The sequence below is a fragment of the Siniperca chuatsi genome, linkage group LG19 (assembly GCF_020085105.1).
Source record: "Siniperca chuatsi isolate FFG_IHB_CAS linkage group LG19, ASM2008510v1, whole genome shotgun sequence".
Lineage (NCBI taxonomy): Eukaryota > Metazoa > Chordata > Actinopteri > Centrarchiformes > Sinipercidae > Siniperca > Siniperca chuatsi.
In genome coordinates this window covers 12,970,458-12,996,949 of record NC_058060.1, presented here as the reverse complement: position 1 = coordinate 12,996,949, position 26,492 = coordinate 12,970,458, and the positions used below count along the sequence as shown (strand labels likewise).

The 26,492-nt window shown below is 41.2% G+C and overlaps 2 protein-coding genes across 9 annotated transcripts in view; one reads left to right on the top strand and one right to left on the bottom strand.

Moving 5' to 3' along the window:
* Window positions 1-5,495: 5,495 nt before the first annotated feature.
* On the bottom strand, window positions 5,496-20,100 carry skida1 (SKI/DACH domain containing 1). Its single transcript, XM_044175841.1, has 2 exons — window positions 19,948-20,100; window positions 5,496-11,198 (listed from the first exon to the last, which is right to left on the bottom strand). The coding sequence occupies exon 2, from the start codon at window positions 10,841-10,843 to the stop codon at window positions 8,336-8,338; it is 2,508 nt and encodes an 835-aa protein (XP_044031776.1). The 5' UTR covers window positions 10,844-11,198; window positions 19,948-20,100; the 3' UTR covers window positions 5,496-8,335.
* Window positions 20,101-20,214: 114 nt separating this feature from the next.
* Window positions 20,215-26,492, top strand: part of mllt10 (MLLT10 histone lysine methyltransferase DOT1L cofactor) — a 48,257-nt gene continuing 41,979 nt past the window's right edge. For 3 of the 8 annotated variants that reach the window (XM_044175838.1, XM_044175839.1, XM_044175837.1), the window contains exons 1-2: window positions 20,228-20,599; window positions 24,760-24,839. In XM_044175838.1, the coding sequence (XP_044031773.1) occupies window positions 20,437-20,599; window positions 24,760-24,839 (243 nt within the window). In that variant the 5' untranslated portion in view covers window positions 20,228-20,436. Of the gene's footprint in view, window positions 20,600-24,759; window positions 24,840-26,492 lie in introns of all 8 variants that reach the window. The other 5 variants (XM_044175834.1, XM_044175840.1, XM_044175833.1 and 2 more) reach the window with 5 other exon arrangements.

Genomic DNA, 26,492 nt, shown 5'->3' with positions numbered 1-26,492 from the left:
TTAAAATTGTTACATGGTTATCATAGTTTAATTCTTTGTACATAGTTCTACTACAGACATTTTTTCCACTTTTTGATGGAAAGTTCTCCAACATCATTTAGGTCAACCTCTAAAAAATGTGACCAGTAAAACCAGTGAGATGGACCGTTTTAGAGTAAATATATTGTGAACGCATGAAGGGTTTTTGCATAAATAATACAAAGATGTAAAGCAATGTGAAGATGTACCTTTAAATGCAAATAATGTGTCCTTGTCGAAAACAAGGTATTTCTATAGCTTACAACAAAGAAACCATTATGAGATTTGTGTGTGTGTGTGTGTGTGTGTGTGTGTGTGTGTGTGCGCGCGCGCGGAGGAGGGGTTCAGTTTAAAGGCCAATCATTTATTGATTTCAATACAAAAATTTAAGAAAGAAAAGGCCTTTAGAAATAGTCTAAGGAGTGGTTTGATTTTTAAGTAAATTTTTTTATTTAAAATAAACTAATAAAATCAGTTAATTTAATAATAATAATAATAAGTTCAGGATGGTTGTTGAAACATGCTCACACACTGCACATGTTCAATCATTCATGTAATGGGATTAGGCAATTTCTAAAAAATGAACAACAGGAATTTCAAACTTTAACTTAACTGTTTATCTAAAATGTGGGTCACTATAAAACAACAAAAATATATATTATTTCCACAGAAGTGACAGGGTTTTGGTTAGGCTGCATGTCTTCTTCTACACTCCTATTTCCAACTGAAAACATTTTTCTGTGTCACATTAACTGACTGAATTCTGATGAGGTTTGAAAACTACATAAACTTGATTTTGTATGGTTTTTTTAGTTAAAGTGCAATTTCTCACCCTTAAAAAACACATTTAAAAAAAGAATAATTTCTGATAAAATTATCTCCACAAACCCACCAGTATTGGACCTTTTAAATAAGAAATGTGTCAGTTGTTTTGTAGGTCTGTTAATTATCCTCTATTTAAAGCTGATGAATAATTCATAAATAAACCTCTGATGGGAGCCATGGGCTATAGGAACACACAATATAGGCCAACAGAAAACAAGCGAAGGCAAATAGTTTTCAGGTTTTTTCCGAATAAGGTTTAAAAGTGTTGATCTGATAAATGGCAGGATAAATGAGAGGAGACTTCATTTGGCCAGTTGGTAAAAATGCCTTCCTGTGATTGTGATCAGTGCTGAGTTGGCTCACACTGATCGCCTAAACACCGGGCTTTTAGCTGCACCCGAGGCCAATACACGTCATCGAACCGGACTTGTTGATAACTGATTGAATTGTATGTTAAAAGTTGCTCCGGTCTCCATGCTCCATTCAACATTAGGCTACATCTGGCTCTCTCCTGTCCGCAGAAAAGCCTTTACAAATGGAGTTGAGCTCCATGACCGAGCAGAAGCCCTCTGGTGCTGGTTTTCCCCTTCCTCCCCCCATGCAGTCCCTCTGGCCAGGGAAATCCACCAGACATCAGCTCTTTGTGCTCCCCGTGTCTTTTCTAAACGTGTTTTGAGCGCCCTAGGGTCAGTTATTAACTCGAGAGCATTTCAATTTAATTTACACATGCAGGCTACAGAGTTGAGTCACTTCAGCAAAGATATAACTAGGTAATCAGACATCTAGTCTACTTTTGGTAAACTACTATAATAATAATAATGATAATAATATAACACACTTAAGACAATTATATATTAAGACAATTAGCCTATACATCGTTTTTATTAATTTAATCTATTTTGTCGTGTTATCAGAAGCCCAAACTAATTGTGGTAAATTTCAACAGTAAATGTTGCTACGCTGAATGCCTTCATGTCGGGAAAGGATACCGTTGAACCCTCTGGGCACTTACAATCACTTGAATTGTTTCAGTTGCAGTGAGACATTAACCAATTCAGTGCTATGAAAATACACGATTTGGCGTTTGAATGTGATTTTAAAAAGGAAAAGCTGCTGCAGCAGTGTTGTTCCCATCTCCCCTCCACACAGGCCGCCATCCCTCCCTCTGACCCCGCGGCTGTGCAGGGGGAAGCCGGGTAAAACCCAGCAGAGGCAGCGCTGTTTCCTCCTTCGCGTTAAGACACGCTCGTGGTGATGGAGGCTGCAGTGAAGTGAATAAACATGACTTTAAAGGAAATGTTAATGAATATGTGGGAATGTCAGATATTATAGACTCCAGTGACCTAAACTTCGGGATATGCTGATGGAGACGATCTGATTAAAAATCCCGAAGTTCTTATCTGTGCTTTGGTATCACTCCGGTCTTGATGACGTGATAGCTGCGTGATTATTTTAATATTATAATGTTAGGAGCCCCTGACCTTTGCACTACTTATTTATATTTCATGGAGATCTCGGACTTTTAGGCATGTTCATTGTTTAGCAGTCGCCATACACTTAAAATGTAAAGGTAACGTGCCCATATGCAGTAAATAGGGAAGTTTGGGGGTATTTTGTTAATATATTAAAACTGTATTTGTAAATAAATAAATAAATTGAAATATTGGGATACAATGAAGCTCTCGATAGTTCTGTTGTCATTAGTCTACCTCCATATATTAAACGATGGTCCTTCATGTAACTCAGACTCTATTTAAAGTCTATTTAAAGTCTGTACACCTTCACAACTGTTGAAGCGTGAAAGCTCATAACTGAAAAAGGTCAAAATATTAATACCTAGAAAAGCGAAATATAGGAGTGGGGAGAGAAAAGACCGGATTTTATTGTTCCTTTAATTCCACCCTGTTTCTCAGATCTTTAGCCTGTAACAGTTCATGTTAAAGAGGGAAAAGCACATGGGTCGCACAGAGGAGCGCGTGGAGGAGCCATTACATTACCGACTTTTCACGATGGGGAAAGTTTGTTTTACACCTTAAACAGAAGCTCTGCTCTCTGTTAAAGCAGACTCATGTCACACTCACACTAACACTCCGCGTGGTGTTTTACTTAACTAAAGGAGGAAGCCTTTATTATGAACTTATACAATTAAATAGAATAAATGCACCCCCCACCCTATTATCTTCATAGAGCAGTATAAACACTCATACCAGCACACACGCCGATTGGTTTGTTGCACAGAGCTTTAGTGTTTATCAGGAGCCCAAACCAGAGTTTATAGGCTGTATTATGACAATCTCATGGATGATGCTGTTCAGTGTGGTTTGCATTGTGTCAGTAATCACTGTCACTGACAATTCATTCATTTTTTTTATTCCGATTAAATAGCTTCAACTTTTTGAAGCTATTTATTCAACTTTTTTCTTGATACTATGGGAGTTTCTTTCAGCATTAGTTTTTTATTTTTTGTTATGCCAGGGAAGCAAAAAGTGTGTGTTTTGCAGTCTGCGGGTTTCAGGCTTCAGTGTTTTTTCCACGCAGAGCCGTTTCGTGGGCTCTTCTGAGACTCACAAATTCATTCAGAGAACACTGGAAGAAAAAAAGGGCACGGCTAAGTAATTGGTGATACATTAAAATCCTGCTATAACACACACACCACACACACACATATACATATATATATATATATATATATATATATATATATATATATATATATATATATATATATATATATATATATATATATATATATATATATATATATATATATATATATATATATATATATATATATATATATATATATATATATATATATATATATATATATATATATATATATATATATATATATATATATATATATATATATATATATATATATATATATATATATATATATATTTTACAAGTGGCTCCAAAACGTCAAAACATTTGTTTGGTTTGTTAATATTTTACACCAAAATATTATGAGCTTGTGAGTGACCTTGTGCGAAGGGGAGAGTGACAGGCAAATACTTTACAGCTGAGAGATTAAACATAAAAACGTCCTGGCAGCTTTTATCGTCTCCGTGTATTTAATTGTCTCAAAGATCAATGCAAAGTGCTGACCCTAACGCGGCATATGTCTGTCAGCATTACCCATAACCTCGTTTCCCAAACATGCAGCCACCGTCAAATATCATTTTGAGTGCAATATGCTGAGCGCTTTAGAAAACGTCATCTTTTTTTAAATTATTAAAACCAATTTGTGTTTAAGGCTCGTTGTGTTTTTTAATATGTATTATTTCTATTGTTATTCTATAGAAGTTACAGTCTACTGGTTTCCAATCCGCACTGGAATTTAACCCTGAAACGCCAGCAGCAGTGTAATGGCTTGCCTCTGCTCCCAGTATGGCCCCTCCAGGCTCCAGCAGCATGCAGCAGCAGCCGTGCCGGGGCCAGACAGCCTGCCAGCCCCGGCTCCCCTTATCAACCTCGGGGCTTTAGCCTGGACCATACCGCAGAGTCTCATTAATCAGGGAAACATCACGTCAAACATAGCTGATTGAGCGAAGGGCTAGTCTGCTCAAAGCTTCTTAGAAAAGTTGCACGGTCCTGCGCTGCACACAAAATTGTCGAAAGTCGAATAGCCTTTGGGCGAGTTTAGCTGTATTCCTGTGTGTCCATACAGCAGGTACATATGGTTGTGAATTGTTTATTTTATTGTATTTAATCCTCTGTGATATCACTATACTCTGGATGTGGCTTTTTCTACATGATTAAAAAGGTATACAGCTGTAGTTTTGTCACAGGACTAATACTTCTATAGTTGTTTATGGAAGGGAATAATGATGTTTTATTCGACACGCTGACCATCTCTGCACACATGCTTCCTGCAAATGCATGCGAGCTACAGTACTGTTTGTTTTATGAGTTGCTCAAATGTTGAGAAGTGCTGTTTAGACCAACTTATTGAGGTTTCCCTCTGCTTCATGTATTAAACCGGGTAGGCTTGCACCACCTCACGTGCAGTGGTTAGAAATGCTGCATGCGTAAATGTCTGCGGTTTGCCTCTTGTTATTATTGCAGGCTCCGCAGGCCTACCACTTCTTCCGTCACACAACCCTTAAATACACCGGCGAAGGGATTCCCCTCACTACTGTAAGAGTTTAACCGAACTGAAGATACTGTATGAAGCAATCTTTGAGGGATATTTACCATCAGTCATCATTAGTTGTATTGCCCACAATGTGGATAAGCACTACTGTAGATCTATTTGGGGTCTATTTCCTTTCAAATCTGACACCTATTTGCCTCAGGACTAAACCCTTATCTGTTATTTAACTGAAGACTGAATAGGTCTAATTTTCCCTAAACGCCTTTAAACATTTATGAAATGACTTGTGTTACAGAGTAAATTGAAAGGCTGAGGACATTTAATGACAAAGCAGAGCACGATATATATAAAAGATGAAGTGTTCCCAAAATAAAAGATAATAAAAAGCAAAAAGGAAACCCCCATAGCAACGTTTAAAAATCATGTGACTTGTTTGTTTTCATAACCATCACCTAACGCAAACCCCAGGCCAATTTCTCCATCATTAAATCTGTTTAACCCCCCTCCAAAACAACACACGATCCAACTCCAAAGAAAAGAGAGAGTCTGATAATTACACTCAGTCGCGTTTAATGAATGCTTCATAATTAAAAAAAGAAAAGAAAGGGAAAGTGCTTCACCGTTCAAGTTTCCATTTCGAGTGCAGTTGTCCTATATAGTAGCCTATATTCACAACAACAACAAAAAAAAAATCAATCAATATACAAGAAACCCCAGAAAATTCACAAAAATAAATATTCAGTTTTATATAAACAACCAGTGACTTCAAATTCCGTGTCAAAAACCTGACCTCAAGTATTGTATCAAAAAAGCGAAGTGAATGAGGAGGGCAGGGAAGTGGGGAAGAGGAGGAGGAAGAGGAGGGGGGAAGAGTGCATGCAACCTCTAGCTGCTGCACGATGCAATTGTTTACATTGATAGCGTCACTGTCAGAGAGCTATTTGTCTTAACGGTGGAAAGGCCCTCCCAACAGGCCATTACCACCATCTTCGTCCCTCAGCCGCGTATTGTGAGCACTGCGTGAGAATAGGCTGGTGCGTCAGGGGGGCAAACCCGCACAGCTTTGGGCGAAGGCTATTCCTCTTCTTCCTATGCCGTGCAGCCTATGCTTTTGACATGCGGATTAAAGGTTGAAAGCTTCGCTCTTGCAACACAGCAACTCCCCCTCTCAACCGTGTGCAACCCCCTCCGCTTTACTGCTAGCCTGCTCATATACCAGCTTGTGGCATGGCTTCAAAAATTGCCAGTTTACAGGCTGGGAATATAAGTTCAAGTTTGTCGCTTCCAGCCTCAGAAATAAGGCCCATAGTGGGATGGGGCTTCGTGGCTGCAGAGTGGTGCTTTAATCACATGGCTAAACATCTAGCCCACCATATGTATCCCCATGGATTTAGGCAGAGTGAAACTCACTTATTGTATTAAAAAAAAAATCTCTTTTTACAATCACCCATTAAATTGTTTCTCCAATCCTCTGAATGAATGCACCCTTTGCTGCGCTTGTGAGGGGGCTGACATCATTCACTGGCTTTGGGTTTGTTGTGATCTGGCTCGCCATAAGCTGGGCCTCTCTTTGTCGCAGACTAAAAAGCCTGTCAATTAGCAGAGCGCATCCTGCACTGACATCAAAAACATCTACACATTTACTTAAAATACCTACATGTCGGTGCAACTTCAACCACTTGAGTTACTACTGTTTAAAAAAAAAAAAAGGTGTGTACACTGAATTTAGGGGCCAAATGAAACAGGTCTGAGGGACTACATTCACTGAGCGGCCATATTCAAAAGGCTACATTAAGGATTGTGATGTACTTTACAATATTTTAAACGGATTTTTTGGGGTGTATCAGAGAGAAACACAGCCAATAATAGGAAATACTTGACGTTTTTTTTTTCCAGCTCAGATCGAGACATTTGACTTCAACTCAAAATAGAATAATGGACAACAGTTGCTTCACGGAAATTAGCATATTATTAAATTAAAGGCAATCAGAAAATCATCATGGCATGGTTAGAAACTCACGTGGATGAATCCTAAACATTCAAATGGCAGTCAAATGAATGCAGTTTGGCCTTTGTGTCTACATCCAAATTAAACAGTCGCATCTTTCGCTGGGTTTTTTTCCCCTATCAGCATTTCTCAGACATCATTTCACAGGCTAGTCAGAAAACCCCAAAGCTGAAACAAGACCCCCAACAGTATCAAAGTGCAATGCATTTAAGCCTATATCTTGTGCTTTGTCGCATTGTTTCTGAGTAGCTAGAAGGTGTTTCACGCTGTTTTGGTGCTGTTTTTCCCCACTGTGACTCCTGAATCACATCCTTCCCATAACTTATCTATTGTCTATGTGTTTTACAGTATGTTTGTTTTTTTTAAACTCATGTTCGTGCTCTAAACGCAAATACGGAAATCGGTGGCCAAGTGGAGCAGGAGGGACATGAACCTACCGTGGGGCAGAACGTGCTATGAAGGTCTGAGCCTTATTCATTCGTGATTGTCTGTACATAAGGCCTGTGTTGTGTCTGGACCTGCATCTGTGCACAGTCACACATATGCAAACCAGAAAATACTCCGCAGAAATAAAAATAAGACTGAAAACCAGATCACAAGGACTCTAGAAAAAAACAAAACAAAAAAAACAACAACCCCACAACCACCAGGAATACATTCCTGTCAAAACTAATAAAGGCTTAACTGTGAGCATGTATAGATAGACATTAATAAACCAATTTTTAATAATTCTCTGAACTTGAACATTTGGACAAATGGGCCACTGTGGCCACGCTGGTCAGCATGGCAGTCATGAAAGAAAACACAGCTTTGATATATAAAACATACCGAGTGGCACAGAATGGGAAACCCTGATTTCTTTATTTACCACGTCAAATGTGCCCTCAGTCCGAGCTAGATTAAGAGTAGCCTCATCTCAAGGAATGCTGAGGTTTTTTTTTTAACCCCTTTCCTCTTTCAGACAAAGCACAAACCACTGAAACCCTGGCACCATACAATCCAACAGGTCGAGCATAGAAAAGCGAAGAAGAAATAATCAGAAAAAACAGTCAAGTAAACACAATAATGAGAACCTAACATATTCCTTAGGGCTGATAGCTTATTTTAAAGTTTTTAAGCATAAATCCATGAGCGGTGTCTTACAGTCCTGTGGGCGTTTTCTGGGGCTCCAAAAAGGGGATCTTGTGGGTTTTCCTCGATCAAACTTCAAAACAAAGCGGAATGTAAACCCATTCACAGAAAAAAGGGAAGTAAAAATAATAATAAACACCGATAAAGTTGCGAGCAATTTGGTGAGCTTCCGTTAAGACTCCGGCTACGATTAGGTTGGAAATGGACACAGCCGGGACTTTATTTTTGTAAAAAAATTTGCTTTAAAAACCAGCTCAGTATTTCCTAGTTCTCTGAGCGAGTGGGGGAGGGAGAATCTGTCCGCCTGGCTGCCACCTCCACACGGGGTGGGACGGAGGGGGAGGCCCGGGGCCCCTCAGCGAGTTCAGGGAGTAAGCAGGGCACAAATCCCCGTCGCTGCCAACAATCAGCGACGGCGGGGATGGGAAATTTGCCATCAGGCTGAAAGGCATTTTCGCAGGCGATACTACAGTGCTCGCGGTGCTGCGTTTGCGTCTGCTCGGTAAATCCTCCGCCGAAACCTCCTCGCAGCCCGCGGGACGAGAAGAAGAAGAAGAAGAAGTAGAGGAAGAGGAAGAGGCAGCCTTGTTGACACAGAACACGTTTTGTTTTGTTTGCGTCCTGGAAACTCTGGATTTCTTATTCCTCAGCACCGGAGCTCTGCAGTTTTTGCTCCTGTGCTCCCCCTCCTCGATACATGGAGTGTCCTGGGTGCTCCAGCATTCCTGAGGACTACAGGGGGACCTGGAAGCCGCCTCATGGCTCTTATCTGTGGCTTTAATCCCGCTGCTGAAAAAGTCCCCTTGTTTGATGGCTCCGCTGGGATATTGGCCATTGCTGCTCTCTGCCTTATCTCCTTTACATTTGACTGCAGTGGCCTGGCTCTGGTATTCATATTCATCACAGCTTTCCTCCACTTTAACTTTCACATTGTGGAGGTTGAAGGGTGGTGTCCTGGCTGTCCTGCCGCTTTCCGAGTGGGGGGCGGCGGTCACAGAGTGCTCCTCCGCCTCGGTCTTTATTTTTTTCAGTGGAGTGGGCAGTTTAAGGCTGCTGGCCTTCGCCTCTCTTTTGTCGGTACATTTGGGGAGCTTGGCGTCTTTGTCTTGGTCACACTGTGCGCTCAGTCCCGGGGGGCACTTGGTGGGATGCGCCGGTGTCCTGCGTGAGGGGTGAAAGGCCTTATTCCGGTTGAGCCCCGGTGTATAAGGGACCAGCTCGTAGACAGGGTCAGCCCTGTTTGGATCAGCCTCAAACGCCTTTTCCCTTTTGGCCTCAGTGAAAAAGCTCTCCCCAACAACAGTGGAGTTAAATTTTGGTGGCTGTAAGGGTCCCGAGTCCTTTCTAGTTTCACTGCATATAAATTCACATTTATTACGTTTCTCCTGTCTGTGGCCTGTCTGTGAAGTGGCAGCATGGCCCTGTGTCCTGTGTTGTTTCTCTTGCTGCTGCTGGTTGTTGTAGTGAAACGTGGGCTGCAGGACCAAAGGTGCTTTACTAGTGTTGAGACTTTTGGCGAGAGAACCGACCCGAGCCCGTCTGAACCGGATGCTCTGGACCGAAACACGGCTAGAAACGGAGCTCGAGTCGGACTGAGAGGAGCTCTCCTCCTCGTCTGAGCTGACATCTGAACTCTCTGACTGCGTGTCATCTTCATCCTCGCCCTCCTCTTCCTCCTCTGAGCTCCCGGAGTTGCTGGTGGTGGAGAAGCCGGACCCAAAGTCGGAGTCTGGGTACGCCCGGTCTGAGTAGGTGCTGGACTCGGTGTCGCTGCTGTAACTCTCCGGGAAAGTCGGCTCGTGGTGGTGGTGATGATGATGATGGTGATGCTGGTGGTGATGATGATGGTGAGGTCTGGAGTCAAGATAGAAATCCGGACCGAGGTGGAAAGCGCCAAAAGAAGTCCCGTGACTGCCGGGTGATTTGGGTTGTACGAGGAGCACCGGTGAAACGTGGTGGTGCGCGTGTCTGCTCCTGCTCCACGAGCGCCTCGCGCTGTCCCTGCCGCCGCCCCCCTCGCGCCTCCTCTTCCTTTTGTGAAGTAGGTCGCCGGCTGTGCGCGAGAGCCTGGACTGAGCAGCTATGGCGGACTGAAGCACCACCGGCTGCCGGCTCACTGCGCTCCGGAAAAACGAGTGCCTTTGGCTCAAAGTAACACGGTTCCCTGTTATTTTAGCTGTTTCATAGTTTTTAAAGTGTTTGTGACTGGACTTAGTCACCGAAAGGTGTTCCCGTCCGTGGGTTTTGTGGTAAAATTGAGGTAGTTTGGAGTCGGCAAGGCAAGGAGTCAGCTCTCTCCTCCTGCCCGTTTTGTTGTGAAGTGTGAGAGTCTCCGGGACACCGTGCAAACTAAACCAAACTTTTTCCTTCCACAGTTCGGCGTCCGCACGGAGGAGCCCCGGGGACGCATCCTCATCCCCGGGGGAACACACCGCTTTCGCTTTCCTTTTGTTGGACTTCAACACACGCTCCGTCTTGCAGGAGAAATACAGAGCCTCCACGTCCTCCCGCGATATGAGAGTGCATTTAGCGGCATGGAAAGCTATAGAGTTTATTGCTTTGAGCTTCCGCAGCTCCTCCAGGTCGCAGTGGTGCTTCTTCACCTTCAGGTGGTCCATGCGCTTGTGCACCGTGGTCCGAGGGATGTTCTTCAGCAGGTCGGTGAAGACCTGAGACAAAGCAAACATTTGCTTGCCTTTGATGAGCAGGTATCCCAATCTCACTCCTTGCATTTCCTCAAAGCCACACTCCAGGTCTCCCATGTTTTATGTATCCGTTCCAATGTATTAATCCATGTAGTCACTCTCTGTAAATTATTGATTTACCAGTAAATGGCATGGGGTCGCGAGCTCAAGGCATCCTGCTCATACCTTTAATCCATCCACACTGCTGCTGCTGCGTCATGAAAATGCAAACTTTGACATGCGGAGTTAAATGGAGCTGCCGGTGTCTAATAGGTTGAATGAGCTGACAGCATCCAGTCGTCGCCTCTTTCCCCGGTCCGGCATGGTGGAGGAATGCGACGGATGCGTCCACCAAGCCGGGGCTGCTGCTACCTGCCTCTGCCGGCTCCACTCCCCTCTGGACGGCAGCAGGACGAGGGGTAGGTGTACACCACTGCCTCAGCCAGAGGGATAAAATAGCGAGAAGAGAGAGAGAGACAGGGAGGGAGAGGGAGTTGTGAGGGTGGAGGGGAGGGAGAAAGAGAGAGAGAGAGAGAGAGAGAGAGAGAGTCCGAGACAGAGAGAAACAGAATAAGAGCTAAAATGCAGCTGCTATTCTGGCTGCTGGTTGAGCCACAAATAAAATGACAGAGAGGGGAGGTGCGCCAGTCTGGAGACACCTTCATCAATTAATGCCCTCGGAGTCGACGCCCATTGGGCGCTACTGACAGGTGATGCAATAAAAATGGATATTCCATCCCCACCCCTCCCACAACCTACCATTACAATAGTTTACAATTGTGCCCACAGATTCCGCTGTTAGAATAAATACTGCAGTTATGACAAGTTCATATTTCAATAGCTGAATACAGAGCTGCTGAAAATGCACCCAGTTCACAGTGCGCGTACAACCAGAATAGGTAGCCCGAGCCTGCAAAGTGTCACGATAAGACTGGAATGTATTGTGCTATCCCCCTTTCGGTCCACATCAAAATGCATGCGGTAGAAGTCCTATATGCAATCGATTGTATGCTGGTAAATGACTCCACACTCCTGGTATTTTAGACAGTTTGATGTGTTTTAACGCAGTGCAGCTTAAACAAAGACATTTCCTTTTTACACTTGGAGAGCTGCTTTTCCACATTTAGGCTGCTGCCCTGACCAAGGCTCAAATCATCTGCTTTTGTTGGCTCTAGCTTTTCCTCCATATGATTTTTTTCCTCGCTGGTTGACTATAGACTGACCTACTTATACTACAATATTTGTTCAGACTGCAGAAGGCCTAAATTCATTTGTCTGGCTAAACTTAATAAATCCATCGGCCTTCCCAATGTTTTTTTTTTTTTTTTAGACCTTTTCCCTTTACAGTGTGTGTGTGTGTGTGAGTGAGAGAGAGAGAAATCATTTTAAATGTGTTGTGGTGTAGCACTGTTAATTTATTATGTATTAGCGCATGCAATTGTTATAGTTGGAGATTTTAAAAAAATTAACTTACCGTCAAACTTTAGAAATGCTATTCTTGTGAATTGACTGGAGGCATGCTAAACCGGCAAATCATCGTTCAACTGTATTCTGCTTTTCACCTCGGTAAAACAACGTGGACAGTGATTGGACAAGCTAAAAGTGCAGAGTCAGGGTTGCTTTTCCCTCAAGATTTTCCAGACAATATAGGTTAAAGCTGTAGCCACTTAAAAACTCTCCCGTTAAAAAAACAACATTTGAACGGGACATCTTGGAGCAACAAATATTAAATCTATTTAATATATTGAAAAATATATAAATATAGTTACTATCAACAAGTGGGGACAGGAACACAGGCTATTATTGAACATAAGGTAGTCACCTACTTTCCTACTTTTATTTCCAGGAACTCTTTTTGTGTGTGGTGTCACGCATAATACTTTGTACACATTTTGTCCATGCGCATGTGCATACTGCATGTCAAAACCGAAAACACGTAGGCCTATAGCCTGCCTGCACACACACACACACACACACACACACACACACATCTATGACTTTTCACGGAGCATGCACACAAGCCTATGCGCACGCACACAAAGAAAGACACGCAATCTGAAAGATGCACGCGCACTCCTTATCGACACGCGCGCGCATAGGCTACATTCAAAGCAGAGGAAACGTAGGCTGAGGCTACCACCCACAACGCTGTCCAAATAATGTGACTGTGTACTACACTATATAGGCTAATTGTTTGAATAACCGGTAGGCCTGCAGATAGCTGTTTGGACTGCTATTGTGTTTCGCCCCTGAGCCATATTTTTTCAATACTCCCTGCGTTATGTACCGTCTTTGTTATCAATAAAACACGTGAGTCCCTTGTGGCCCGTTCCTCACGGGCAGCGCTGTACGCCATGGGGCCAAACTCAAGACTGGGCATGCTCATCTCCACAATGTTAAACCCATTTACTTATTTACAGACCATTCACTGTTTGTTGAATAGCATCGATGTTACCTCGGTGTTACATCAAACAGCGTGGTATGTATGTAGGCGTTGTTATTATAGCTCCTCTCAATGTGATTGGATCCTGTCCACAAAATCCACAATATTGGACTGTAGAGCATAGTCACTAACGTGGTGATCACGGACTTACAGACAAGATAAGGAAAACAGTGTGTGAATGGGACTTAATTAAATTATGAGCAAAAATAGGCAATCGACTATATACAGAACCCGTAGCCATCACACACACGCGTGCGCAACTATTTGGAGGATCGGGGTTATAGTGTTGCACCTTGAAATGTCAGCCTATATATGGGGACTATGCCTTGTTGTGGACCAATTTTTTTCCTCTTTTTTAAAGCCTTTTGCTTCTAATTTAAGAGTTCACATTACAGTGGCTGTGCGTATTGTGGCACAGCATCGTAATTAAAAGTTATAATTATAGTAGCCTCTAGCGTGAAAAATCTCCTATTTATGAATAGCCTATTTTACTCGATGAACCGCAGAAGGCTGTCGTGCAACGCACACGTTACTTGTCAGGGTTGCAGTACAAACACACCATAAGAGATCAGTGTGTGTGCTGATGCGCCTCTGTGCAACTATCAGTGAATATATGTCTTATAGGCTGCCTAATCAACTCACAATCAGTTCACTCCCGTTCAACTCCCATACACCCATGTCATCTGACCTGCATTCTCGTCGCTTTGAAAACAACCAATGACCTGCACGTTGAGCTCGTCTCGCTCTGGTTGCAGCAAAAACTCGCTTTTCACGTGTTGATTCTGTATGACAGCATTAATACACGGTGCATGCGGAGTTTCACGGATGCAGCAGAGTGAAGTGAGAGGAGGGGCAGCTTGTTGAGGTCCGGATTCCCGGGGGGAATAACTTAGATCCCAGAGCCACGGTGCACCGTGCCCGGCCTGGGAGACGCAGGGAGGAACAGACAGTCAAGGCTTGTTTCATCCCACGTCCGGACCACTGCATGTCTTGCCCTTTCGGGAACCTGAGTTTTGTTTGCCACAATACGTGCTGAATGAATTACTTAACGTACTGTCTTGCCTACTGAATGCCCGCCCACCCCCACACAGACACGGTTAATTTGTGGGACACATAGGAGCTTAACAGCAATAATACAACAATAGTCTGTTCATGAGAATTCTTCAAGTGAAATATCCATAAAAAATATTATTAGTACAGATATATAAAATAATTCTCAGAAAATGACAAACTTGATAAAATATGACCAAACAAGATTACCTGCTTCAAAAGATAAATAAATAAAATACTTTAAAATGAGTTGTTACTGTCTTATAAAAAGGTATCAGGCTGAATTTGCCAAAACATCTGCCACTGATGCTTCTCATACATGGGTGCTATAGACGTGATAACTGCCCCATGCTGACTCCTTGATCATTGTTTGTGAATTAGAGCTCTCAGTTTATCCCAAGGTCTGAATTGAGGGCCATCTAAAAACAATAATATAATATTGTAATAATTACTGAATAAAAATAACCTTGTGTATATATACATATTTAAGTATTTCCAATTAAGACCAGGGACTCTTTGTTATGCAGATTTGTGATGCACCAGATGCCACAGGGCACTTATTCCACCCTCTCCTGCGCCTGGATGTCGGGAGGGGGGGAGACGAGACCGAGTGGCCGAGAGAGAGACCTCAAGCACGGTGGAAATTTCTTACATCAGCCCGCTATGTGCTGGTGATATGGGGGAAATGCCCCAGACGACAAAATCTTGCACTTTGGGCTCATTCCTAGTAGTGGACATAAGGCTACTCCTGTATAGGTTTGATATGTTTGTGCACGGAGTTAGAGTGAAGGGGAACCACAAAAACTCACTTTAATCTTATATGTTTGGGGCATGGAGTTAAGTCTACTTCCTGGGAGTCGGTGCTTTGGTAATTTCATGATAACATTCAAGAGAAAAAAATCTAAGAGTGAAACATAAATGAATAAAACGTCTAAACGTCTGCTGTTTTATCTACTGTTTTTATTTTCCACTACTTCACTGTGGAAGACCGGCTTAATGGGGGAGATAGACGGATTACGGTAAGGACACGGCCTACACACACTCACATGACCAATGACCAGTGCTCCAGAGTTTTGTGCAGTGTAACCTACATTTTAACAGGGGGAAAATGTTTCAAACTTTAATGCCCGAGCAGGACAAACTGATAACATTTCTTCGGCACCGTTTATGAAATAGAAATATAAACGGACATAGTTGATTTCAATTGAACAGGCTTGCAAAATATATAGCGTCCACACACTCCATACAATCTCGAAGTGGAAACCAGTTTCTTGAACGAGGTTTATGTAAATGGTTCAGCTGGTGAATTTCATAATTTTTTTATAAACTCACTGACCATAAAAATCTTTTGGTACAGGCAAGCTTCCAAACTCTTAACACTTTTCTAACACTCATCGAACCAAACGCGTTGCTCCTGCAGCCCCAAGTCATTTGTTTTGCATTGAGTTTTATGGAGACACTTGGTCAAGGAGGCGCGGGCACTTGTAAGAGCATAGACTTTTTATGACACAAACCCACTGCCCCATGCCAAAACAATGAATTCCTCTCCACCCCCCACCACCCCGGGAGAATGAGATTTTACATGCAATCCGAGCCTGAAGTGTGTGCGGACAGTGGTGGGGGGAGGGCTCTCTTCACCTTTCACCCCGCCTAGTTGGGACTATTTTTTTCCTGGGCCCCTGTGCTACTCGCCAACCAGAGAGGAGACCATGGGCAAATACTGATGGGTCTGAATGTGGTGTAACCGAGAAAGAAGAAGCATTATGGCTCGGGAGCGTTGGGTTCATTTAGCTGTTCAGGTCATTTCAGTGTTTGGAATTTTTCACGCCGTCCCACATCAGGAATCTAACTCAGCAGCGGATGAAAAAGACTAAAATTTTCATTCGAATAGCTGAAAACCGTTAAAACAAATAATTGGTTTGTTTACTGAATTGACAGGTTTATAGCGGTTATAGTCTTTTCCTCCAGTTGTTCCCAACACATCAGATGAGGACAAAACTCATGACACAGATAGGAATGCACATAGTCTGTCACAACCATTAAAGCCCTTACAACAGATATTACATTTACCATAAACTGCCATTAGCCATAAGAAAGACATGCAGAATCAGCCCAAGGATGCCGATACTATAGAGATAAAAATACCACTTAAGATATCTATAAAGTCTGGTATAAAATCTGGTATATAGCCTATAATTACTGCCTAAATGAATATAAGGCGCCGTTAAATTTAATGATGCATTTATCAGGGTTACTACAGGCAAATAATCTTAACTAAAACTTACTGTAATAGCTGTATTCATGCAGGGAGGACTGAATGGAAGAAGAACGTGTGCATGTTCTCACTGCTTTGTCTGTGAAACACTGTTTTCATTGTTTCTATTTAACTAGGCTTAAAGAATAATAGTTGGGCGAAATGTATAAGCTTGTGTAAAAACTGACCAAATATGTCACACCACACACATTTTCTTGACTTTAACATAAACAATGTTAGACAGTTTTTGTTTAGCAAGATCTCCAGGCCATAGGTAGTTTACATTCTACATGAAAGCCATGAAAAATACCCATGACTCATTAATAAATTGATTTGAAACAAGCACATGGCATCTGTTTGGGAACACAATTGCTTCAAAATAAAAGTCCTATACTTAGCTGTCAGTAGTCATTTGTTGAAGCTTATGAGCTCAGTCTGTGAAAACATTCCTCCCTGACTGCTTTAGTTTTCTGCCGAGTTCGCCTGCAACGCACACACACATTTGGGATGCATTGTTTAAGGACAAAATTTAGATTTTATTACTGGTGTGTTGTTTCTAACAAACATTCCTCGCTCCCGGGTCTTTCTGAGAATTTATAAATGTCAAGAAAACACATCAGCTTTAAAAGAGATGGAGTTAGGTAGGCAAGAAAAAGCAGTAACCATTAAAATAAGTAACTGGCAGGCAGTTAAGTATGTCCAACATTTGTGTATACAATGGCTTAACACAATGCCATTTCAGATGCAGTTCACTTATAAGTCTGTGGGTGTGGGGGCTGCTTTTCCTGGTGTTGTCTTTCCTCCCTGCGTATGTTACACCTTCCTCATTCTGCACAGAGAGACCACAAAACTTCACTCAGCCTATGCAAACATGCCCAGAACCCAATCATGAGAGCCCTCTGACTTTTTAAATCTCAAGTGCTGTGAAGTCACCTTTCTTAAATTAAACGTACACCAAAAGAGACAAGAAAAAGAGGGAATTTGTATGAGCACACTGCAGGAAAGCCAATTATACTGTTTTATTCCCATATGTTGTTTCTACATAGTTTTATTAAACGTGTGGAAACTGCAAAATCAATGAAATGGCCAATACCATGAGGATGTTGTCTCAGTCTTTTGTTTATTTCTGCTCTCCCTCACCCAGGTTCGTCCAACTTGACCACTGTATTGTGCAAGTGAAATAGGCTACCTAACGTGCAGAATATACTTGCAAAATGTTTGAAAACCCTGACAGAGTCAATAGCCTATGACATAAATCCTGCTCTATAGGCTACACTTGCATTGTGGAAAAAGGGTGCATGTTTCTTCAGCGTGTTAAAACTTCACTACTTCTCTATCAATATATATATCTTTTATGTGGCAAAAGAATACGGTTGAAACAAGACAGCAAATTTTTACAAACAGATCCAGGCCTGTAGCAGAAACGCTGTTGCAGTGGATTTAGAGATCCGTATCCACATACCAACTTGGTAGATGTACAGTATGGACAACAAAGCTCTAACATATAGCATCTAAGAGGACAGTGTGGTTATGATTATATAAAAGCTCTGAGTGCTATATGTACTTTGAGGTCACCAGTGAAGCAGACAGTGTCGCTGCAATTGTCTCAGAAACAGCTCTTCTCTGACAACCCGAGGAACATTATACATGATTCCTGCAGACTTTGACTTAATCAAGTGCAAGTTGTAAAAATCATTTGCCATTTTCAGTGTTTCAGTAGCTATATGGGCCCCTCCACAACCGCTGCCCCCTCCTTCGCCTCCCTTTGTTCTCTCCAGCTCTAATAGGTTTTCCCCTGCCACACACAATTCACTTTTTTTCCTCTTTTCCCCAGCTCCCCATCCCTCCCAAACCCCCTTTTAGTGCAGTGCCCAGTGTCGACTGGAGCATTTGAGCAATTTGAAATTAAAGCAAACAATGGGCAGGCACTCCCAGGGACCTCTCGCTCACCATATTACACGGAGGACGCTCGTGTGCTCTTGCGCATTATTGGCAAGTCATTACGTTTCTCTGGAAACCAAGAGCGGGAGCTCGCTCAGAGGAATCGGTGATGCAAGCAGCAGCTGAGTGCTTGGAATAGCATGTGTGTGTGTGTGTGAGTGTGTTCTGGAGCATCCTTGGCAACTGTGTGGGGATGCTGTCAAAACAAAACTGCATATTGACAAGTCTGATATGCAGCCTGATGATTCTCAAAGCCCATTTAATATTTTTTGACAGATAAAAGGTATTCATCCTTACAATGAAAAGCTTTTCAAACTGCTGTCTCAAGTATACTGCCTCTATGCTCACCAGACTTATACCTTTTCCATTCTTCTACCCTTCGTAATCATATTGAAATGGCATGGTGAAAAACATAAAAAAAGTTCCAACCCAAGTTGGTGATTAAAAGGTGAGGTTTAGGTATACATACAAACCATGATTCAAATTTATTAAACACACGTTTAAGAAAATATCTTAAGATTCCTCAAAACCTATTGCTGTCATTGACTTTAAAGCTGTAAAAAGTGTATTGTAATGGACAATATAGCATAATCGATGTTATAAATGCCATGTCTTTATCATCTAACTATTGTCATGTTGTAGTTTTGAATGAGTTTAAAATGCGATAAGACACCTGCAAGCCTGACTTTTAAGGATGCATAAACATAAATGACATGTGGAAAACATTCTGAATTACAGCTTGAAAATGAAAATGATAAAACAAATCTTGAACATAGAAAAATCCCATAGAAAGGGAAAATCAGTAACAAGTGATATGTGTAAGCATGTACAATCTGGTTGAAGCATCTAAACCAACAACACCTTTCTGTAGGTGTAAACACACACAATTTATCTAGGTCTGCAACTAATGACTATTTCTATTATTGATTATTCTGCCAATTAGTTTCTTGATTAATCAGTTAATTGTTTAGTCTATAAAACCAGTCCAATGCAGCAAGGAATCGCTGCGATTACCCTGGTTTTATTTTTATGAAATTTTTTTAAAAGTAAATGCTTATTAACATTTCCCAGAACCCAAGTTGACATATCCTCATGTCTTGTTTTGCCTAACCATCAGTCCAAAACCCCAAAATGATAAACAAATAATAACAAGAGAAAAGCAGCAAATACTCACATTTGAGAAGTCTGAACCCAAGAACGATTTGTACTTTGCTTAAAAATTACTTTGACTAATCAATTATCAAAATATTTTTTTGGTTTATCATTTAGTGGATTAATCAACTAATCATTTCAGCTCTAAATTTAGCTATTATGTAAAATAATCAAATATGATCCTCACACTGAAAGTAAAACCTCTGATGTGATATGGAACAGGAAATAATCACATTTATTTTCTGTGCAGCTGTGTTGAATGCATCACAAACTCATCTTAGTCCACTCAGATCAAGAATTACAGTCCTTGCTGTAAACACATTTTAAACAGTCAATACTCACATCCGTTTTCTAAACATCGTGCTTTTAACAGTTGCTGAACTTGGTAGGTCTCTGTCAGTAAAACGCCACATCTCTGCCTACCTCCATGTTGCTACAGTGTTGACAGTAAACCGAGTAAAGTTAAGTCACTTTGCTACAAAGTTTCAAACCATCTCAGCCATGTGGAACCAAAATGGAACGTTACTCTAGGCGATCCAATCACATCTGTCTTTTACTTCCTGTCAGAGGGCACGCACACACACGCGCCTTGCGTCATTACGCATTTCCTGTTCTCTACGCAGTCCCCCCTCTTCTCCTCACCATCGCGCCGTGAAGTGGATGTTTTGGTGAAAAAATACGGTGTCGAAAAGGGACGTAAACACATTCAAAACATGACATTTCGACCGAGTGGAACCTAAAGTGGTATTGCAGGGGAAAGAGGGGCGTCTTCAGCGAAGGTTTCGGTTTATCTGTATATCGTATTCTTCCGCATGTCCGCTTTCTTCGTAGATGGTCTCCGGCGAGCGTTGTCTGGCGGCGGACGACGAGTTCTCGAAGAATAATATGAAGGAGATGATCGGTGGTTGCTGTGTTTGCTCTGACGAGAGAGGCTGGGCGGAAAATCCGCTGGTGTACTGCGACGGACACGGCTGCAACGTCGCCGTGCATCAAGGTAAGCTGTGCTGTTAGCTCGGCTAAGAGTTAGCCGTTAGCTTACAGGCTAGTTAGCGTTGTCTTGTTGCAAGGTTATGGAGCGCCCCGTATGGAGCCGCCTCCTCGCCTTCCCTCACCAAGGCCAGGCTGAGGTCAGGCTCAACTCATGCAGCTGGGCAGTCCACTGCTTCAGTGGCAGCTAACTAATCTGCTTTGGGCGATAACGTAAGTTGGCAGCTGCTTCATGAACACACATCTGGCTGCGAGTCGTGCTGTTTATTTATTTATTTATTTTTTATCCCTGTCAGATGCTGTCATGTTGGATATAGAGAAGGAGGGATGCTCTCATCTTGTCAAAAGATGACTACGATAATAATAATAGTCCAAACTGCATTAGATATGGAGTGGAAACTTATTTAAAAGCAGTTTTTTTATGTTCGGAGTCCAAAATTTGGAACAGTTCAAGCAGAAAATCAATGATTTCTAATGGCTACATGTTAGCTTCTAGTATAGTGACATAAATGTTGTGCTGCCAAGCCAGTGCTCACCCGAGATGACTCAGATGATGACGTCCAGTGTTTACAAATTTAACAACTGGCCATGTGTCCATTTGGCAAACTCACACAGTGGGGAGACTGAAAAGTATTTGAAATGTCAGCAACTCTGAATCCATGCAGATGCATTTAGGTGTATTTGGACTTGTAACATGGGTTTGTTTGTAAGAATTTGTTAGAGTTTGGCCTGACAGGAGCATGTCTGTAAATAACGTACTAACAGCCAAACTGTAACATACATGGCAGCACTCAGATCTAGTAAAATGTTAAATCTATTTGGCCCACTTGTTTCTCTTTGCTGGTTTAAAGTTACAGAAACTAATCTTAGGCATTATTAGTAGTATATTTATACAACTGTGTCGAATCTCATAGTATTTTTTTTTTAAATTTATTTTTCACATTAAGGTTGTATCATATTATCCCAGCCTCAGCCTGTCAAGCTTGATGCCTGTAGAAAATACTGTATCATTTGCCTAAGATTAAGTGCATTATGAAACTAGAGCGAGATCTAGACAGTAAAGTTGTTTTTTGTGTATTGTAATACTCCCAATATCAAACATACCCTGTCATGCATCATATCCCATATTCTATTATCACAAGGTCTGTCCAGAATAAAAGTGGAGTTTTGAAGCTTCAATACAAAGTATTAGGCCTACTAAATATTGAAAGCTGCAATGAGGCAAGGTTCAGAAATCTACTTGCCTGAAGTCAATTTTTACTTACCCCTATACAAATTGTTTTATTTATTAGTGATTATCAAATAACATCAAAAACTAAAGGTAATTGTCATGTTTAATCTTTATAAATAAAGTAAATGAATCAGAACAAGGACACAGTGTGTCATAGATGCAAAGCAACAAACATTCTTGCATATCGATAATGGTATGACAATCCCCCCTCCTTCTCCCCCACTAGATGAACTTGTTAACTGTGAGTGAGTGATAAATAAATCTCATCAACTTTACCCGCTGCAATTTTCTAGGGATGGGTATTGTTAGGATTTTATCGATACTCCTTTTCAGTTCAGTTCTTTATTGATTCTCTTATCGGTTCTTTTTCATTACTAAATCATTATTATCAAAGTATTATTTAAATAAATAATACATTCAGAACAGGATTAGAATAACTAAATGTTTCTAGAGCAGCAAAGTCACTATATAAACTCAAATATCTCACTGGAAACAAATCTAAAATGTTAATAAAATATATCATATTCCTGACATCAAAATATTGAGTGATGTCAGTGTTCTTCATCAGTCAGTATCTGTCCTTCCAGTCCTCCTCCCTCTGCTGATGCTGTGATTCACTGCAGGTAAGTTACCACAGGTAGAGGGAGGAGGGCCTGGTTTGTCTCAGCCAGCAGCTAAGTTTACAAGAATTTGCCAAATTTTAAGATACGTGGCAAACACAGTTAGGCTACATATAGACAGCTTTGTTTTAGCCAGCTTGTAACAATTCGCTATTAGCCGAGCTAGCACGCTGTGCTTGTGTAAAACATATCAGCGGTGGACAGAACAGATTAAAATATCGCTTTCTACATGTTTACATGTTTATGCTTGTTGAACAGGTGTATTGATAAAGTATTGGCTTTTTACTTGCAAAGGTTTTATTGCACTTACTTACAGTAACGGGCGTAGTTGTCATACTCGTGTAATCTCCACCGTGGCCTGTCTGATCTGCTGTCCGCTGACTTTGAAACTTCAAAACTACGGTCTTTAATGATTCAGCCTCGGGGCCCATTTATTACCGGGTTTCAGTACCCATCGCTACTCACGAGTGCCCGATCGGTACTGTGCAACTCTCAACAGAGATGAGAAGGAAGCGAGATGGCTCATTCCTTCGCTACTTCCCTCACCAGCTCCGGAAAAAAAAAATGTGTTCAATTCTTTTTTACCACTAGCCCAATTGGGTAGATTTACTATCCTGACATGGTATTTTATTTGCCCAAGGGTGATGCATCTAAAATGCCTTTTAATTTGATGATTTATATCAAAAGAAAATGTAAAATGTTGTAAACTTAATTGAGACCAGGCGTCCGTCACTGAGCCTGGGAGAATGTCCAAATTTCACACTATATACTAACATTTAGGAAGATAGTGTATAGTACAAGAAGTTGTTGTATTGTATTGCACACAGAAAGCTAAAAAAAAAATGCAAGGCAATTAGTCAAGACTGATGTCTGTTAAGTATCCTCAGTTTCAAATGTGAAATTATTATTTGTCACTGTTGCACCACTGTCATTGTTTTTTACATTTCCATTACATGTTGCATTGTGGGACAAAAGTATCCATCAGCAACACAGTCAAAAAATGTTTTTAGTTTAAATCACGGCATTTAAAAGTATACTTTATTTAGTCATTTTTCCTATGTGAATGTATATACTCAAAACAGGGTTATATATTGTATGCAACTAGGGCATGAACAAAAACATGTCTCCTGTGTGTTTAAGCGCTCCTCCGAATCTTAGAGAAAAGCTTAAAATAACAACAAAGCAGTCATATAGTGTATGTGGCACCGGTTAGCATGGCACCAAATAAAATTGCAAGCTTTTAAGTGATTGGATCAGCCGGCCATAATTCTTAAAATGAACCAGGTATGCAGTGTGTGCAGAATATCAAAACCAACTGTTACATGATGTTTTATCTGTAAATCTGGTCACCAGTTTCTTCATTTGAACTCAGTAACCTTTGGGTGTTTTGTTCTCAGAAATCTGGATTATAGCTGTTTATTCCATTGGATTATGGGCTCTGGTCAGAGATAATCTGAAAATGTGTAGAGGTAGGCTATTTAGGGTAGTGCTGCTGCATTTAGGGTAGCACCGCCTGTACTGCAACTTCAAGTCTGAGTTGTGTAAGCATCAGTGAAATCAGGTTATGACTCAAGGTGAAAGAACTTAATGTGTTGTTAAAGTTGCAGTCCATCTTGTAAATCATATTGCTTGCTATTGCAGTGTCAAAATATTAAGAATTAATATAATTTAGGAGAACATATGAAAGTAAAGAGATATCAATAGCAACCAAGTCCTCTCCGGCCTTATGGCCCTGTTCATGCATCATCCACACAGCACTGAGTAAAATAAAAATGGAACTTCTACCTGTTATTGTGAGTATTCTCATATCATCTCTGACAACCTTTCTTTTACTTTTTTCATAAAAATGTGTGAAGGAGATCAAGTAAAGATTGTATTTTATTGATTGCAGCCTCTTTATGTGTCGTGCAACACGCTTGGCAACATTAACGTAAAGCAAACAATCATCATTGATGCCTATGTGTGTTGACATTAACAATGGTTTACCGGTGATTCTGCCATTGTCCCAGGGGCTTAAAATATTTTGTAGCGCTGGCAAGCTATGTCAGCTGTCAGTAGAGTGATGTAAAACAACAGCAGTGTTCAGCAGTCTGTCAAATCAAAACACTGTTCAGTTCGGCATTCAAACCAGTTTAGTCACAAGTTTGCCTTCTGGCATGTGTAAAAAATAGTCAGAAGTGGAGATAGTGTGATATTTGTGTTAAGTGTCATTAGGCTTGGTATGGTTTCATCATCACTGTGTAAATGTGGTATAAAATGTAGTCTTTTTGTTGTGGTTGTGATGACTTACTTTAATTTCCCCTTGTCTTTCTTCAGCCTGCTATGGCATCGTGCAGGTGCCCACCGGTCCTTGGTTCTGCAGAAAGTGTGAATCTCAGGAGAGAGCAGCCCGTGTGGTGAGTCACGCAATCTATCTATTCGTTTATCATTTATGAGTGAACTCCTGGAATCACAGGACTGTCTGGCAAAGATGGTGGACCTCATGCCCTTGAACAGTGCTATCATTTATAAATGTGCCAAGAAAATAGTGCCATGTTAGGTCTTGTATCATCAGTGTGTCTGTTTCAATATGCTTGGCCCGTGGATTTTTTTCATCTACCAGTCCCCTTGGCCGGTGAGTCAAAAAGTTAATTTCAGACACTGCTTTCACATGTGAAAATAACATGCACTAGTGTTTTGGGGTCAGTTTTGTTTGTGAATTGTATTGTACTAAATGACACTATTTATCACAGAGCAATAGTATCATTGTTTAACCCACAAGTGAGACTTGAAAGCTTGCTTGTGTTGTTTAGCCAACCATGTCTATTGTTTCATCTTAAATCTTTATACAGCTTGGCAGAAGCTGCCTGCTACTGCCACTTTTTTGTGGAGCAACCGCCTGCACTGGCAGGATTTACTGTGGCATGTGCAATCTCCGCTGTCCTTTGACCTTAGCCTGCCTGTCAGCCCACGATCTGTATTCTGTACCAGTTACCATCATATTTCATCAAATGATTTTAAATCCTGATTGAAAAGCTCTATAGAAGATTATGATAAATGCTGGTTGAGTCTGGCCAGTTTACCAACTGTACCAAATACCATTTGTTGTGTGTGGTATACTATGGTGTGCAAACATTAAGCTATCTAGTCTGCATCATAACAGCACATGAAAATGTTGCTGCCCAGGCAGGAACGCAGTCCTGGAAAGTACTGAATTTCCAGCAACTGCTACAGCACCCGTGAATTGGACCAAAGAGCTTCCATATTTACGTGTTCTTTTTGTGAAACTGGAACGGCTTGCCGAGTTTCAACTTAATATGACCTCAGCAAACTTCTAAGGACCTGCTGAGATTTTGTCAGGGCAAGATTTACTTACGTAGTTGTTGATACAGGTGCTAGGAATGATGTGTGTACTTGCTGTATTCATGTGTGCGCACAGGGCAAAGTTTCTCTAGCAGAAATTTAGCAGGATAACTAGGTTTTCCTCTAACCTTCTTAACCTGAGAAACTAGGTTTCCATTTACATGGCGTTTAAGAAATGAGTTTAGGGCAGGAATCTGACATTAACAAGGTCACTTAAGTACATGTAAATGCTTTGAATGTTGCAAAGCTGAAAAGCAGCAAAGTTGTTGTGAATCTTTGTAGAAACTTGTTTGTCCTGAATTCCAGGCTGTGCAACTGACAAATACAAAATATGGGTGAGGTGTTCCTTTAAAGATGATAAAAATATACTCCTGCAAAAGTATTTAAAAGGAGCATTTAATTATATGTGTGTATTCACAAAGTATTGCATTGTGTGCAAAGTTAACAGTCATAACATAACACAAAATTTGTGATTTTCTGATTGACGAGTGCCTTCATGAAAATGGAAAAATGCATGTAATGAAGTACTCAACTTCCTGCAAAGCATTATTTTAATGGAAGAAAGATAAATAATGGCCACTGATCCTTATTTTTCAATCTCAAATTTGCCAGATAAAGCATCTATCGCCTTACCTGAATTGAGGGGTCTGAATCAAATTAACCTATAGAGTCGAACTGTTATGATTCTTCTACTTCTGTGTTTACCT

Bases quoted from the DNA above. Each gene is read 5' to 3' on its own strand.
- skida1 (XM_044175841.1), bottom strand. From the start codon at position 10,843: ATGGGAGACCTGGAGTGTGGCTTTGAGGAAATGCAAGGAGTGAGATTG.